The sequence below is a fragment of the Heteronotia binoei genome, chromosome 7 (genome assembly GCF_032191835.1).
Source record: "Heteronotia binoei isolate CCM8104 ecotype False Entrance Well chromosome 7, APGP_CSIRO_Hbin_v1, whole genome shotgun sequence".
Taxonomy (NCBI): Eukaryota; Metazoa; Chordata; class Lepidosauria; order Squamata; family Gekkonidae; genus Heteronotia; species Heteronotia binoei.
In genome coordinates this window covers 84,648,389-84,666,106 of record NC_083229.1, presented here as the reverse complement: position 1 = coordinate 84,666,106, position 17,718 = coordinate 84,648,389, and the positions used below count along the sequence as shown (strand labels likewise).

At 49.1% G+C, this 17,718-nt stretch overlaps 1 protein-coding gene across 19 annotated transcripts in view; it reads left to right on the top strand.

Annotated features, from left to right (window-relative positions):
* The window catches only part of EPB41L3 (erythrocyte membrane protein band 4.1 like 3), a 255,856-nt gene that overhangs the window by 133,361 nt on the left and 104,777 nt on the right, over positions 1 to 17,718 (top strand). For 18 of the 19 annotated variants that reach the window (XM_060243957.1, XM_060243963.1, XM_060243960.1 and 15 more), the window contains exon 3: positions 8,987 to 9,184. In XM_060243957.1, coding sequence (XP_060099940.1) covers positions 9,131 to 9,184 — 54 coding nt within the window. In that variant the 5' untranslated portion in view covers positions 8,987 to 9,130. The remainder of the gene's footprint in view (positions 1 to 8,986; positions 9,185 to 17,718) is intronic. The other variant, XM_060243958.1, reaches the window with a different exon arrangement.

Genomic DNA, 17,718 nt, shown 5'->3' with positions numbered 1-17,718 from the left:
TCCAAAGGAGAAAGAGTGCTCTGAGACCTAGTTTTGCAATCCAGCAACTTCCTCTCAGGGAACAGAGTCAGCAGATTCTGACTATCTGATGTCTCCTTTTCAGAGATAAGTTAGCCCATTTTTACGGTGCCTGGTGTTCTATTGGTTCTGATGTTTTGGTTTTCTCTATTCGTTATGCTTACTTTCTTGAGTTCACCTCTCTTCCCCTTTGTCTTGCTGTGTCAGCAGTGATGGATAACCAATATCCTTTGCTCTGACTTCAGTTGAATGAGCTCTTACAGAAAAATGCAGTTGAAGCCCCTTTGGCCGATAGTGTAGGGGGTTTCCCTCCAGGTTCTGCCTTGTTGTTAAAAAGATGGAGGACATAGGCCAATCCTTGATTTGAGAAAATTAAACAAATTTCTGAAGGTTTCTAAGTTCAAAATTATTTCATTATTTCATCTGTAATTGAATTTCTCATACCCAGCTCTGTCTTGGACCTTAAAGATGCTTATTTTCAAATTGCACCCAGGGGGATGCTTCATATCCTTCACACATAAAATATCTTTGTTTCAGGTAAGGCTCAGAATTTTTTCAGTACACGGCACTCATTTGGCCTTGCTGCTGCTCCTTAGAATCTTTACTAAATGCATGGTTGGTAGTCATGGTTCCTGTAAGGACTAGAGGTTGTACTGTTTCCCTCTATTTGGATGATTGACTTGTTGTGACCCCTTCCCAGGAACTCCTATAGACTCATCAGGATGTGACTTTTCCACTTTTATGAAATTGACCTTAATGGTCAATTGGGAGAAATCTCACTTGGACCCTTTCCTCCAGGTCCAATTTATTGGATCATCCCCAAATTCTCTGCAGGAAGGAACCTTCCTACCCCCTGATATGGAGAAGTCTGTTAAGGCTATTGCTCATGCCTTTCTATAAAGAAGGTGGCAGTCAGTGAAGTCTATCCAATGCCTATTAAGCCATGGGCCATTGACCATTGCTGCCATTCCCCTGGCTTGACTGCGTATGCATAGTCTCCACCTATGGTTTATTAGGAAGTATGACCCTATGAAGCATTCCCCTGGGTGCCGTTTCTGCATTCCTGGATCATGTTTGAGGTCTCTTAGTTGGTGGACACAGGATGCAGATCTTTTCCAGGAGTCCAGTTTGGGTTTTGGGTCCCACAGGTCCCTCACCACTGATTCTTCCTTAGCAGGCTGGGGTGCTTATTTTCAGGGACTCTCAGTACAGGTTTAGTGGGTGTCAACGTTCAGCAGAGATCTTCACATTAACATTCTTGAGTTGCATACAGTCAGATTCCCTCTTACCTCCTCCAAGGCAAGAGAGTGCTTGTTCAAATTGACAACACATTTGCCATGTATTATCTCAACAAACAATGATGTACAAAGTCCTGGAAGCTGAGTTTGGAGGCCATTGCAGTTTGGGATGTAGCTACAAGTATCATGAACTTTCCCAGGGCTATTCATTTAGCAGGAGTCCTGAACACTACACGTGACAACCTATCTTACCAGTCATGAGTGGTCGATTGAGCCAAAATACCTTTAGCCAAAATACTTTTGAGATGTGGGGTACCCTTCAAGTGGGCCTCTTTGCCATGTATTAAACAAGGAAGGCACCATAGTTTTGTTCTCTGGCAAGCAGTGATCCAGCCTTTCTGGGAGATGCATTCCAAATCCCTTGGTCAGGGACCCTGTTCTACACCTTCCCTCCTTTCCCCACCTGAGCAGGGTTATTGGGAAGCTGGTAGCAGAGGGTTTGGATTGTATTCTGATAGCCCCTTTCTGGCCGCACCAAATTTGGTTTTCTGAGCCCCTCTTTCTTGCAAGGACAGTGTCATGCCCTGGGGTGCAGGCAGGGAACAAGACCCAGTCCCAGTTGAGTTGAAGAGCAGAGGGAGAATGACCAAGCCAAGTCCAAAGCACAGAGTCTGAAGCCAGTCCATGGTCAGAGCCAACAGATCAGAGCAGAATAGGAACCAATAAAGAACAGTGTCCCAAAACACACCAACCAATAGCCGAGTCATTCATAGCTGGGAATTCAGGAGCCAAAGGATCAGGTTTCAAAGCCCGCCAGGGTGGATGCATGTCGCAAGATTAGACACAGGGAAGATCAGCCCAGAGCAGGGAGCTAAATGGCTTGCTGCCACTGTTTCCAATTAGCGAGCGGCCAGGCTCCTGTTAGAACTCTGGGCTGACGGAACTCCTAGCTCTCAACTGCTCTTTTTGGTGCCGGGTGGCCCAATCCTGCTGAAGTCTCTCTCAAAGATGAGCCACCCACGGGGGTCAGTTGGGAGGGCTTTGTGCTTGTGACCACTCTACTGCAGGGAATGAATGCGGCAGCGGCCAACTGTCAGTTTCTTCCGAGGGACTGGCTGCTGTGCTGTCAGAGAGCTCAGCTGGCAGCTCCCCTTCATCATCGCCCATGACAGACAGAGTACATTACCCTTCTTTCTACCCCAGATTTGCTGATAAGGGAACCTGTACCATGATGTGTCCCAATTACATCTCACAGTATGGAGGTTACACCCACAGGGTTGCAGTTCTTGCCTTAGGTGCATGATATCCTCGTCCAGGCTAGAAAGTTCTCTGTCATGTACTTATACTCCAAGAAGTGGATCTGGTGTGAGTCCTAGGCCCAGTCTAAGGGGTTGTTGCCCTTGTTCTTACCTTTAGTTTTGGCATTCTTGCTTTCGCTACCACATAAGAGATTGGCTGTGTCTTCTGTAAAGGTCCACCTACCAGCCATTTTGACACATCAAGAAGGTGTAGGGGATTCTTCTCTGTTTGCCCATAAGCTGTCCAAGTGTTTTTTTCAGGGGGACAGCTTATGGGCAAATAGAGATCTGGGGACAATGTGCTTCCCCCCACTCCTCACATTGTTCCACAGTGGTCTTTCTTGTTCATGCTGGCTCAGTTAATGAAGCCCTCATTTGAGCCTTTGCTCTTTGGAAAAGTAGCTTTCCTGGTAGCAGTTATATCAGCCAGGAGAATGAGTGAATCAGCAGCTCTGAGAGTAGACCACCCCACTTCTGAAGGTTTTTAATGAGGCAGAGTTCCTTCCAAAAGTGGTTTCTAATTTTTACCTGGCTCAGGAGATAGTATTCGTGCTTTTTCATACCAAGATTCTAAGGCCGAGAAAGCCCCTCATACTCTGGATGTCAGGAGGGCTCTGTTGTACTGTATTGAGAGAACAAGACCATTCTGTTATTAGGGCCCAGAGAAGGGAAAGGTTGCTTTTCCAGAGGGGTCTGGAGACCAAGTCCTATGAAGAAAGGTTGAAGGAGCTAGGCATGTTTAGCCTGGAGAGGCAGCGGCTGAGAGGTGATATGATCACTGTCTTCAAGTACTTGAAGGGCTGTCATATAAAGGATGGTGTGGAACTGTTTTCTGTGGCCTCAGAAGGTTGGACCAGAACCAATGGGTTGAAATTAAATCAAAAGAGTTTCTGGCTCAACATTAGAAAGAACTTCCTGACCGTTAGAGCAGTTCCTCAGTGGAACAGGATTCCACAGGAGGTGGTGGACTCTCCTTCCTTGGAGGTTTTTAAACAGAAGCTAGATGGCCATCTGACAGCAATGAAGATCCTGTGAATTTAGGGGGATGTGTTTGTGAGTTTCCTGCATTGTGCAGGGGGTTGGACTAGATGACCCTGGAGATCCCTTCCAACTCTATGATTCTATGATTCCAGTTCCACTCTAGGTGAGTTCTGGTTGCCATCTGTTCCTGTTATGAGGCAGCTGGGAACCCCTATCTGTTAGAGGTTACATTCCATGGGGGTGCAAGGTTCCTTGGCTGCTTTCTATAGGAGGGTCCCTCTTTTGGACATTTGCAAAGCTACTGTGTGGTTGATAGAAGTAGGGTGGCCATAATGTCTGAAGGCCAGCCAGGGACACCTTGGGGGGGGGAAGGCAGGAGTGCGCGCGCGCGAAGCGCGCGTGCGCCGCCGGAAACAGGAAGTGACGTCACTTCCGGCGACGTCACTTCCGGCGACGTCATACCACCGCCGGAAACAGGAAGTGACATCACTTCCTGTGACATCATTTCCCCCGCGCCACCTGCCGGAAACGGGAAGTGACATCACTTCCTGTGACATCATTTCCCCCGCGCCACCTGCCGGAAGCAGGAAGTGACATCACTTCCTGTGACATCATTTCCCCCAAATGGCATCATTTCCCCCAAATGCCACTGCCGGAAACAGGAAGTGACTTCACAGCACTTCCTGTGACGTCCCCAAAAATCCCCCAAATATCACCGCCGGAAACAATTTTGTTCTCAAATCCTGTATATACTTCATCAGTATATGGGATAAGGCACTTTCTCAACTGTGCTGCATAATGCAGCCTATTTATTTTGTCCTGTTGGCTCTGTTGGCTCTATCTGCGCCACCTTCATCACTTTCGGGGTGTGGATCCCCCAGTGGGGTGGGCTCCCGACTCCCTCCGCCGGCTGTTTCTGATAGCCCTGCGCCCCCTCTTTCATTTGATATGTGTCCCGTGCGGGTGCCACCCTCCTGCCGGGAGATGCCGCAAAATGAGCCCCCTTGAGGCTTATGGCGGCAGGGCTCGGGGGAAGCAAGCTAGACTGCTGTTCTTTTGAGGGGTTATAGAGTGTTTCGAGCCCCTCCCTGTGGCATTGGTCCCATCGTCGTGGGACCCAGGGGGCCGGCGCAGCAGCCTGCCGAAGCAGCCTGTCACTAATAACACAGGTCGAGATGCGGAAGTGACTGACAGGCTGCTTCAGCGGGCCGCTGCGCCGGCCCCCTGGGTCCCACAACGATGGGACCGATGCCACAGGGAGGGGCTCGAAACACTCTATAACCCCTCAAAAGAACAGCAGTCTAGCTTGCTTCCCCCGAGCCCTGCCGCCATAAGCCTCAAGGGGGCTCATTTTGCGGCATCTCCCGGCAGGAGGGTGGCACCCGCACGGGACACATATCAAATGAAAGAGGGGGCGCAGGGCTATCAGAAACAGCCGGCAGAGGGAGTCGGGAGCCCACCCCACTGGGGGATCCACACCCCGAAAGTGATGAAGGTGGCGCAGATAGAGCCAACAGAGCCAACAGGACAAAATAAATAGGCTGCATTATGCAGCACAGTTGAGAAAGTGCCTTATCCCATATACTGATGAAGTAAATACAGGATCTGAGAACAAAATTGCACCAGAAGACACAAACACAAAGCTCCCTTACACTGAATCAGTGCTTGGGTCCACCAAAGTCAGTATTGTCCACTCCAGTCACAAACACAAAGCTCCCTTACACTGAATCAGTGCTTGGGTCCACCAAAGTCAGTATTGTCACATAAGAACATAACAGAAGCCCTGTTGGATCAGGCCAGTGGCCCATCCAGTCCAACACTCTGCGTCACATAAGAACATAAGAGAAGCCCTGTTGGATCAGGCCAGTGGCCCATCCAGTCCAACACTCTGCGTCACATAAGAACATAAGAGAAGCCCTGTTGGATCAGGCCAGTGGCCCATCCAGTCCAACACTCTGCGTCACATAAGAACATAACAGAAGCCCTGTTGGATCAGGCCAGTGGCCCATCCAGTCCAAAACTCTGCGTCACATAAGAACATAACAGAAGCCCTGTTGGATCAGGCCAGTGGCCCATCCAGTCCAACACTCTGCGTCACATAAGAACATAACAGAAGCCCTGTTGGATCAGGCCAGTGGCCCATCCAGTCCAACACTCTGTGTCACATAAGAGAAGCCCTGTTGCATCAGGCCAGTGGCCCCTCCAGTCCAACACTCTGCGCCACATAAGAACATAAGGAGGGAAGGAAGGGAGGAGGGAAGGGAGGAGGGAAGGGAAGGGAGGAAGGAAGGAAGGAAGGAAGGAAGGAAGGGAAGGGAGGGAAGGAAGAAAGAAAGGAAGGGAGGGAGGAGGGAGGGGAGGAGGGAGGGAAGGAAGGGAGGAGGGAAGGGAGGAGGGAAGGGAAGGGAGGAGGGAAGGGAAGGGAGGAAGGAAGGAAGGAAGGAAGGGAGGGAGGGAAGGAAGAAAGAAAGGAAGGAAGGGAGGAGGGAGGGAGGGAAGGAAGGAAGGGAAGGGAGGGAGGGAAGGAAGGGAGGGAAGGAAGGGAGGAAGAAAGGAAAGAAGGGAAGAGGGAGGGAAGAAAGGAAGGCCGCCCCCTCCCCCCCCGCTTTCGGCCCCCTTACCTGCGGTGGCGGTCGGCGGCGAGTCGGGCGGCGGCGGCGGGTCCGGCGGCGGCGGCGAGTCCAGCGGCGGGGGCGGCGGCGAGTCCAGGGAGGCGTCGGAGAGGCCTTCCTTGGCCGGCGCTGGCCCGGGAAGGCCTTCCAGAGGCTCTGGAAGGCCTTCCCGGACCAGCGCCGGGTGCTCCGCGGCCTCCCCGCGGCCTCCGCTGGTCGCTGGGGGCCTTCCAGACACTCTGGAAGGCCCCCAGCGACCAGCGGAGGCCGCGGGGAGGCCTTCGCTGGCCGGCGCTGGCCCGGGAAGGCCTTCCAGAGGCTCTGGAAGGCCTTCCCGGACCAGCGCCGGGTGCTCCGCGGCCTCCCCGCGGCCTCCGCTGGTCGCTGGGGGCCTTCCAGACACTCTGGAAGGCCCCCAGTGACCAGCGGAGGCCGCGGGGAGGCCTTCGCTGGCCGGCGCTGGTCCGGGAAGGCCTTCCAGAGGCTCTGGAAGGCCTTCCCGGACCAGCGCCGGGTGCTCCGCGGCCTCCCCGCGGCCTCCGCTGGTCGCTGGGGGCCTTCCAGACACTCTGGAAGGCCCCCAGCGACCAGCGGAGGCCGCGGGGAGGCCTTCGCTGGCCGGCGCTGGCCCGGGAAGGCCTTCCAGAGGCTCTGGAAGGCCTTCCCGGACCAGCGCCGGGTGCTCCGCGGCCTCCCCGCGGCCTCCGCTGGTCGCTGGGGGCCTTCCAGACACTCTGGAAGGCCCCCAGCGACCAGCGGAGGCCGCGGGGAGGCCTTCGCTGGCCGGCGCTGGTCCGGGAAGGCCTTCCAGAGGCTCTGGAAGGCCTTCCCGGACCAGCGCCGGGTGCTCCGCGGCCTCCCCGCGGCCTCCGCTGGTCGCTGGGGGCCTTCCAGACACTCTGGAAGGCCCCCAGCGACCAGCGGAGGCCGCGGGGAGGCCTTCGCTGGCCGGCGCTGGCCCGGGAAGGCCTTCCAGAGGCTCTGGAAGGCCTTCCCGGACCAGCGCCGGGTGCTCCGCGGCCTCCCCGCGGCCTCCGCTGGTCGCTGGGGGCCTTCCAGACACTCTGGAAGGCCCCCAGCGACCAGCGGAGGCCGCGGGGAGGCCTTCGCTGGCCGGCGCTGGCCCGGGAAGGCCTTCCAGAGGCTCTGGAAGGCCTTCCCGGACCAGCGCCGGGTGCTCCGCGGCCTCCCCGCGGCCTCCGCTGGTCGCTGGGGGCCTTCCAGACACTTTGGAAGGCCCCCAGCGACCAGCGGAGGCCGCGGAGAGGCCTCCCCCACCGCTGCCGGCCCCGCGCGCGGGCGGGGAAGGCGGGGAGTGAGGGAGGGAGCGTCCCTGCGCGTGCGCAGGGGCCCTGCGCGTGCGCAGGGGCCCTGCGCAGGCGCAGGGACGCTCCCTCCCTCACTCCCCGCCTTCCCCGCCCGCGCCCGCGGCCCACCGGCTCCTGGGCTGCCTCAACCGGGACCTTTAATGGTCCCGGTATAGGGAGCCCGGGATCCGGGATTGGGTGGCCAGATCCGGGAATGTCCCGGGAGACCGGGACGGTCTGGCCACCCTAGATAGAAGACACAATTATATTTGGTCTTATGTGTTGGACTTGCACACAAGGAAGGATGTAGACATGGGCAAAACAGTTCTCCAGTCACTTTTCCACCCTCTTTTGGTGGAGTAGCTTGCTAAAGTCCTAATGTGGGGCTGCTCCTGTAACTGTTTTTCATTAATGTCTTCTGTACAGACATATATTCCCTTTTTCCTGCCCCACTGTGAGCTCTCACATGGCTGTTCTGTAATAGTGTGTTTTGCTCCCAGTAGTCTGGTAGAAAATGAAGGAAAGGGGGCACCCACCTCTGGAACACATGATAGTTTAAGCAGGAAAAGCCATTTGTGTGGCTTCAGAAGGGGAGGGGTGCCCCCTCAGATAGCTTTCATCTGGGAAAAAAATCTTATCCACAGCTCAAGTGCAGTCCCAATATGTGTCTGCCCAGAAGACATCAATGAACAACAGTTACAAGTAAGTGCATTGCAACTCTGTTTTCTTAAGGTGGCTCATTACAAAGGAAAAAAAACTTGGAGGATTAATTTATGATAAATGTCAGTATTGCAATCAGCTGACTTATTCTGAAGTCATTTTGACGTAAACCAGTTAGATTTTTTTAATGACTCTCAGTCAGAAATAAGATTATTCTGAGTTTTATCTATTACTATGTTTTTGTTACTAGTAAAATTCTGCTTGTAGGCTAGCTTGGAAAGAGATGATGTATGGGGGCTCTTTTACTGGCAGGAGCTCCTCTGCATATTAGGCCCCGCCCCCCTGATGTAGCCATCCCTCCTGGAGCTTACAGTAGGCTCTGTACTAAAAGCTCTCTAAGCTCTTGGAGGATTGGCTACATTAGGGGGTGTGGCCTAATATGCAGAGGAGCTCCTGCTAGAAAAAGAGCCCTTAATAAAGCTGCTATCATAATGCAACTGCTATATGGGAAAAATGCACAGTGAAGTGGGGAAATGTATCCTGAAAAGAGGCATGAATTCTAAACCATTAGAGAGATCCTGAGTAAGTGAAAATCCCTTACTGTGGAGATTTTTCTAAACTTGTCTTCTAAAGAAGTCAGTATACAACTGAGCGGCTATTAGTGTTTACTGTCTAAAAAGGCTTTTCAGAACACTGAATGAAGTTTATCTCTGTGGCAGTGTCGTTCTATAGCAGTCTAAATATTAAGTTCTAAGTAGTCCTCTCTAAAAGGGGAATCTGATTGTGCTTTGTGGTTTTGAAAGCTTGCTGTGATCAGCCACATTTTTTAAAATCTGAAATTGGAACTTTATCTCCCTATTTTCTCTTTTCAGGCTACTGACAAAGAACGTGAATTTGCTGCTGCAGCAGCAAAACAATTGGAATATCAGCAGTTTGAAGACGACAAGCTGTCTCAGAAATCATCCTCAAGTAAACTCTCTAGATCGCCTTTAAAGATTGTCAAAAAACCAAAAAATATGCAGTGCAAAGTGACCCTCTTGGATGGCTCAGAATATGGCTGTGAAGTGGAGGTAAACTGATGTGTGTGGTGATGGGGGGACTTTGTGCCTGACATCTGCTGAGCGGTAAATTAATTATATTTGTTTTAAGAGTGGGAGTAATAGAATTCTTATATCTTCCTTTTTATTTCAAAAGGACAGTATTTCCAAAAGGAATATAGTGTTTATGAACGCCTGTGGTTGGCACACTGGAACACTTGCAGGAGAAACATAAAAGAAATGGACTATTTCTGCTTCCAGGGCTTCCTTTGATTTTGTCTCTGTGATGATTCACCTAGCAATTCAGCTTCTTTTTCAAAATATAGTAGTGGCCCTAATGGTCATGGAGAATGTTGAGAGCAGAGCAGCAGGAGACACCAGCAAGTCAAAACAATAAGTGTATGGATTGAAAACTATCAGGGTTGTATCATTCTGTAGCTGTGTTCTCTATCTGTGTCAATCCAGTGGAAGAGAACTGTATTAGGGCTTGGTAATGAGAAGGTTTTTGCTTTGTGTATTTGATAAAGAATAGCCTGTTGAGAGTTTGACAGCTTTATTTTCAAGGTAAGTATCTTGTGGGTGATTGTGGAAAAGAAGCAATTTATTTACCACCCAAGGCTGCAGCATGCAGCAGTGGTGAAAAAGGCAGATTATTATGAAAGGATTTGAAAATAAAATGGCAAGTGTAGAAATCTGTATTGCAGTTGCATTTGGAATATTCTGGACAATTTTGATTGCCCTGTCTAAGGAAAGACATTGTAGAGGTGGAAGAAGTCAATCTAAAGAATTATGAGTTGGAACATACTGCATGCAGGGAGTTTCTGGCTGCAGCCCTGAGGACGTTTTGCTGGGAATAAAATGGGCCATACTTTCGAGTAGATTTGTTTAGGATTGCTTCCTAAAGTTTTAAGGGTTTTCATTTAGGGGAGAAAACCCCTAAATCGGTAATATATAGATGCTTCTAATATTGCAGATGGTGTAAAAAAAATCTAATGGAGAGTATTTATTAACTTGGAGTGATCTAGTAAAATTAGTTGGGCATCAGTTCAGGACAAAGAAATAGTAGTTCTTTAAAAATCATACTTAATGCAAAGAATTTGCAATGCCATCCTAGCACAGTTCCACCTTTCTAAACCCACTGGCAACAATGGATTTAGGAGGATGGCACTATTGGTAGTTCATGCTGTGGAGCTGGACTCTGGGTTGGTTATCTTTAAAAGGGAAATAGACAAATATATGGAAGGTCATTCTTTTAATGGCTGTTTAACCACAGCATTGCTAGGGTTGAGTGTGTAAAACACTATGTTAGCCAAATATCTGAGGGGAACATACCTGTAATTGACCTGATGCGTAGGAAAAGCTTGGTTTGTGTAGCCACTAGGGTTTCCAATACTGCCTTGACAAATGCTGGAAAATTTGGGGGGGGCACTGTGTGGGGAATGCAGAATTTAGGAAAGATATAACAGCACTTTGAGGTGGTGGTCTAGGCTTCCTCTGCTAGACTTCATGGTCTTTACCATAGAGCAAGAGTCCTCAGGGTGGTGCCTGCCAATAAAGTGCGTGTAGCCAGGTGTGGCTATTGCCCACTAGACATTCTGATTGGCCATTGGTGTTCTAATTGAGCAGATTTTCTAAAAAGTTGTTATTTAAATTTTTGAATCACCTAATCCCTGCTACTGTAGGGCTCTGGGCAATATACAGCAGTAGATAAAAACACAGAAAACCATAAAAATAAAATACATGAACAGCACTAATACAACAGATTTAAAAGGATCCATTCTGGACTGCCAAGCCAACTCATGGGCAGGAGAGGAAGAGGAACAAAACAATCTGGAGTGCAAGGGGCAGGTTCCAGCCAGAATGGAAAGTTGCTGTTCTCAACTGAAAGCCTGACAGAACATCTCTGCCTTACACACCTTATGGAATTGTGTAAGATCTCTCAGGGGCCTGATGGTATTTGGCAGAGAGTTCTACAGGCGAGGGCCAGGACTAGAAAGGACCAAGTTGCTTCAATAACAGCTACTACCACTGTACAAGGACCTTTACTGTGTTAATGTATGCAAGAAAATATTTTAAGTACAGTAATATATTCATTTTAAAAGGCATCCTGTTAAATAGAGCTTCTGCCTGAAATAGTGAAGATTTACTGTTACGGTTATACATAATTCATTCCCTGATATTTTGTGGATGGCTCTGTCTCCCATAGCAGCCATTTTTGTGGCTGCATCTATCTTCTATAGCAGCCATTTTGTGGTTGCAGCTACCACTCTGTGTCAGAATTCCAAAGACGTCTTCAGGATCAAAAAGTTAGAGGATTCCTGCCCTGTAGACCAGGGGAAAATTTTGAGAGTGTCATAGGCTTGCCAATCCCCAGGTCTCAGCGGGGGTTCTTCTGCTTTCCCAGGCTCCTTCCCGCCCCCAGAGGACCATGTGCCTTTCACCTCCGGAGGCTTCAGTCTCCGATTGAAAGGCTTCCTCTTGGGATGGTGTGTCTGTGTTACTTTGAAGAAGTTGGCAACAACTCGTGAGTAGAGAGGCCAGTCCCTCACTTCAGAGTCGCCAGAAATGGGGGGGGGGAGGGAAACGTCTGCTGAGCACTTCATTATTCCCTCCAACCATTTACAACCACCAGTTTAATTGCATTGTTTCTATATTTGTTAATTAACTTATAGGAATTAATTTAACTGAATTGATTGGTTTGAATAATATAGTTTTTTGGCAAATTAATTAAGGGAGATTATTAGGGTGGGTTTATATTTAATCATTTAATTATTAGCCATCAGAATTAAATTTAATATTTTTACCAATTAATTTATAAGGGACGATTGTGGGTTGGGTTTGATTGAGTTGATTGAATTGGGGACTGGTGACTGGTGGGGCGGAGTGGGTTGGGGAGTTACTTTAGGGAGGTGTTAGTTGTATGCTTGTAGTGACTAAGACAGCAGTTACCATCAGCGGGGGATGACTGGCCTAGGGATTCCAGTGCTCCTGGGGAAGGGGAAGTATGACGGTGGGAGCAGACAATGGTACAAGGGAAGGAGACCGAGACCAGATAGCGCTCGATCTCCTTCCAGTTTGCGTCCCATCCCAAGGGTGACAGGTAGAGGAGCCAGGTTGATTGACCCACCTCTGTCATTGGTATTATGCAACACCAGGTCCATTAATAATAAGACCTTTGTCCTCCGAGAGTTTTTACTCGAGCAGGATATGGACCTGGCTTGCGTGACTAAGACCTGGGTCCGAGAGGGAGATACAGTGGCCCTCTCACAAGCAGCTCCCCCGGGTTACCCAGTCTTTCACCAATCATGGACTAGTGGGCGGGGGGAGGAATGGCCTATTCATACAAGAGGCTTACTCCTTTAGGGTTCTCCCGGCCCCAAAGATCGAGGGTATTGAATGTGCCGGTCTGGCGTGGGAGGTTGGAGAGAGGTTGGCGATCTGGCTGGTGTACTGTTCGCCTAGCACACCAGCCAGTGCCTTACCGTCCCTGCTTGAGGCTGCAGCAGGCTGGACTTTGGAGCACCCAAGGCTAGTGATCCTGGGTGACTTCAATGTCCATGCGGATGACTCGGCCTCTAGTCAGGCGATGGACCTAGTGTCTTCCACAGCAACGCTAGGACTCTCTCAATTTGTTACATCCCCCACCTACCAGGCCGGGCACATGTTAGACCTGATCTTTGCGTCTGGGGTTATGGTGGACGATATAATCGCAAAAGCGGTGCCATGGTCGGACCACTTTGCTCTTAGGGCTCGTGTGGATGCTCCACTCCAAACCTGTCTAAACGATGAGCTTATTATGGCTTGCCCGCAGAGCCAGATGGACCTGAAACGGTTCCAAATGGCCCTTCGGGGTTCCTGACCCTCTAGTGATTCCCTCGATGATCTGGTTGATACCTGGCATAGCCAGCTCTCCAGAGCCATCGATGAGATTGCACCTCGGCGCCCTCTGCGACCTCGTACTAAGCTGGCTCCGTGGTATACGCCGGAGCTACGCCAGCTGAAACAAGGACTCAGATGGCTAGAGAGGCAATGGCGATGAAGCGACTAGAACATCTTATAAGGAGATTATAAAGTCCTATGAGATGGCAGTCAAAGCCACAAAGAAAATATACTTTGCGGCTAGGATTGCGTCTGCAAATTCATGCCTGGCACAATTGTTTAGAATAATTCGGAATCTTGTAATTCTGCCACAGGGTAGACCAAATGTTAAGGAATTAGAGATTGGCTGTGAGGCTTTTGCAGAATTTTTTGCAGACAAGGTCAAATCGCTCCACCATGATCTCCCCGCCATATTAGATACAGTATGTAAACTCGAGGCTCCGTGCCTGCCTTCTGGTTTGATCCTGGATTGCTTTGACCCACTCAGCTTGGAGGAAGTTGACAGACTTCTCTCTGCTGCACACCCAACAACCTGTAATCTGGACCCATGTCCCTCCTGGCTAATTAAAGCTTGCCAGGAGGAATTAAGATGTCCTATACGGGACATCATCAATAGATCTCTGTCGGAGGGTTTTTTTCCCAACACCTCTGAAAGAGGCAGTGGTCCGCCCCCTCCTCAAAAAGACTACATCGGATCCGGCCGAATTGGCGCACTATTGGCCGGTGTCAAATTTGCCCTTTTTGGGCAAAATTATAGAGCGGGCAGTGGCGTTGCAGTTGCAGAGTTTTCTGGATGACGCTTCTACCTTAGATCCATACCAGTCCGGCTTCCGCCTGGGCCATGGGACGGAGACAGTGCTTGTCGCCCTCATGGATGATCTCCAACAGCATTTGGATCAAGGTGGCTCGGCAGTTCTGCTGTTGTTAGACCTATCGGCTGCGTTCTATATGGTCGACCACCAGCTGCTGGCCCACCGCCTCACCGACGCAGGGATTCAGGAGTTAGCCTTGCAGTGGCTTTCCTCTTTCCTTGAGGGTCAGGGACAAAGGGTGGCGATTGGGGGAGAATTATCCCAGAGACATCCACTTAACTGTGGCGTGCCTCAGGGACCGGTTCTCTCCCCAATGTTATTCAACATCTACATGCGCCCCCTTGCCCAGATTGCCCGGAGGTATGGACTGGGTTGTCACCAGCATGCTGATGACACCCAGCTCTATCTATTGATGGATGGATCGCCTGACAATGTCGCTGTAAATTTGGACCAGGCGTTGAAAGCCGTGGCGGGCTGGCTTAGGTTGAGTGGGCTAAAGTTAAATCCAGCGAAGACAGAGGTCCTTTGCCTGGGTCGCGGCGGTCCGGGTGGGGAAATCCATTTGCCGGTTTTTGATGGTGCGCCACTGGTACCGGTGCGCAGGGTCAGGAGCCTGGGAGTGCTACTGGAGTCTTCCCTGACAATGGAGGCCCAGATAGCAGCCACTGCTAAGTCCGCCTTCTTCCACCTTAGACAGGTGAGGCAGTTGTCTCCCTTCCTGGAGCGCGGTGACCTGGCAACAGTGATCCATGCAACGGTCACCTCGAGACTAGACTACTGTAATGCCCTCTACATGGGGCTGCCCTTGTACCAAACTCGGAAATTCCAGCTAGTGCAGAACGGGGCAGCCAGGCTGCTAGTAGCTCTACCTAGGTGGGAACAAGGGTGTGACAAGCATAATTGTTCCCTTGTTCCCACCTAGGTAGAGCCAGGCTGCTAGCAGCCAGGCTGCTAGTAGCTCTACCTAGGCTGTGTGAGCTGCACTGGCTGTCATTGTATACTGAGTCCGTTACAAGGTGCTGGTTATTACCTTTAAAGCCCTACATGGCCAAGGACCTGCCTACCTTAGGGACCGTCTCTCTCCATATGTTCCCAGAGAGCACTAAGATCTAGTTCACAAAATCTACCGAAAATCCCCGGGCCAAAGGAGGCCAAACTGAAAGTAACAAGGGAGTGGGCCTTCTCGATAACAGCACCCCAATGGTGGAACCAGCTGCCAGAGGAGGTGTGGACCATGCGGGACCTTAATCAGTTCCGTAGGGCTTGTAAAGCCGTCCTTTTCCAGCTGAATATTAAGATGGAACCATCACATCAATAAGCTATGTTTACATGTATATTAAGAATGTAGCACCATTAATTTGTACTGTAAGTTAAAATTTTAAATTTTAATCTAATCGCTGGTTTAAGAAATGTATTTTAAAGGTTATGTTGTATTTATTGTTACATCATGGTGTGACCCACCATGTCCTGTAAGCCGCCCTGAGCCTGCTTTGGTGGAGAGGGTGGGGTATAAATAAAAATGTATTATTATTATTATTATTATTATTATTATTATTATTATTATTATTATTATTATTATTATTATTATTATTATGTGGAGATCGATTCTCATAGGGTATAATGGGGAATTGATCTGGAGGTTTTGGGGGCTCTAGGGGAGCTGTTTTTTGAGGTAGAGGCACCAAATTTTCAGTATAGTATCTAGTGCCTCTCCCCAAAGTATCCTCCAAGTTTCAAAACTATTGGACCAGGGGATCCAATTCTATGAGCCCCCAAAGAAGGTGCCCCTATCCTTCATTATTTCCTATGGAAGGAAGACATTTTAAAAGGTGTGCTGTCCCTTTAAATGTGATGCCCAGAACTCCCTTGGAGTTCAATTATGCTTGTCACACCCTTGTTCCTGGCTCTGCCCCTAATGTCTCCTGGCTCCACCCCCAAAGTCCCCAGATATTTGTTGAATTGGACTTGGCAACCCTAGAGTGTCACTATCTGGAGGCCTTTTCCTCCTCTCATTCTTTAGTTATTTTGAAGCAGAAAACTATAATTTTCTGGGGGCATGTAATTCCTTGTCCTGGAGGGTAAATAGAAGGCTGAAGTGGTGATCCACCATGTCAGATAATGGTAGCACACTGAGTTTCAGATTACATGTAATCACATGGCCTATTTGAATCTGTTTATGTGGTTTTGGTGTGAGGCTGGAAGTGGAGTCATTAAGAACAGTTTGAGGAAGACAAGTTAATGTTGGCTGCACCAGATTTTTGTTTTATTTTAAAGTCATTACATTGTCAGCAGACTACATTCTGTTTAGGCTCATCAGCATTTTTATAGTACAATCCTATGCAGAATTACTTCAGTCTAAGGTCGGAGATTTAGTGAGTTTAGACTGGATTGTTACTCATAGTTACATGCAGGATTATACTTTCAGTAACCCACATTGTAAAGGTCCACCAATGTAGAACTACTTCACTGTCTCTTTTCTTCCTCTTTCCATGGGATTGCCTTCTCCTCCAATGCAAGAAGGAAAACGAGGGTTTGGATCCTGAGTTGTCAGGATTGTGTTCAATCACAGAAATCCTCCTGACTAAAAAAGGAATAAAACAAGCAATGTAAGGTCTGTGTATCAGAGATTGTCACTTTTTTGCTGGATGGTATGGCAGCCTACCATCTCTCCCCTTGCTTTTGGTTGGGAGGTGCTATTGTTAATATGTCCAAAATAGTTCTTTGCTTCTGGTCAGGAACAGGCCAGATGCAGGGGTGGCCAAACTTGCTTAATGTAAGAGCCACATAGAATAAACATCAGATGTTTGAGAGCTGCAAGACATTAACAAATATTATGCACAAGTCTTTCTTAAAACTCTTAATACTTTCTTTGTACAGAAAGATAAAATACATGTGTGTGCACTTTACAACACAACCATGCTAGAAGGATACTTTTAAAAAACAAAATAACAGTCCCCCTAAGATCAGCATAGGGAAAGGTTAAGGAATTATTTTTTGGCACCAGCGTGAGAAGGAAACACACACACCCCATATAAATCGCTAGCCTCCCTTTGCATCATTATTCATCTCTCTTTGCCTGACTCCAAGGTTAGTAAATACAGCTGCTACAAGAGCCATGAGCCCTGCATAGCCCTGTTTAATTCCAACCCTCATTCCATTGGCTCCCTACCTGCTCTAGGTCTCCAAGCATGATGGAGAAGAAGAGTTTGCAAGCCTGCCTATTTCCCCCTTCTTCCCCACTTCATACATGGTGGAAATAGTTGCCTACCTATGTGTCAGGACTCACAGGTTGACTAAGGTCCTGATGCTAAGCATGCTTACTTGAGAGTAAGCCTGTATTAAGTTCCTCCTTGACCTCACAATATGTGTGAAAGAGCTGCTTGCAGCTCCTGAGCCACAGTTTGGCCCCTGAGAACCTGGTTTTGTTGCATATGCTCTTCACTGGCTAAAATAACCGATGCAGTACCACCACTGACAGGCAGAGGGGTCATTGAGCTAATTTGGGCTAAAACTCTACAAGTGCTACAAGCCAGTCTAGCACAGAAAAGCAAGGAAGCATCTTAGGAGCCATTATGGCGAGTCTGCTTCATTGTGCCAGCCTAGCCAAATAGTAGGTAAATGTTCAACAGTGAACATAGAAGTTTCTTATAAGAATTTTATGTAATATAAAAAGCATTAAGACAGGACCTGTAGCTGTTCTTCTGAACTTGTAGTTTGAAACAGTATAGTTTACCAAGGACTGCACTGCATGATTCTTGTGATGGACCTGGCAACCCTAGCCTTACTTCAGGTCATGTTCTGATAGACAAGCTGGGAAAGGAATCCTTTTATGCAGAAAAAGTAGCATGATTGGGTCTGGAATGGACTAAGAGGAAA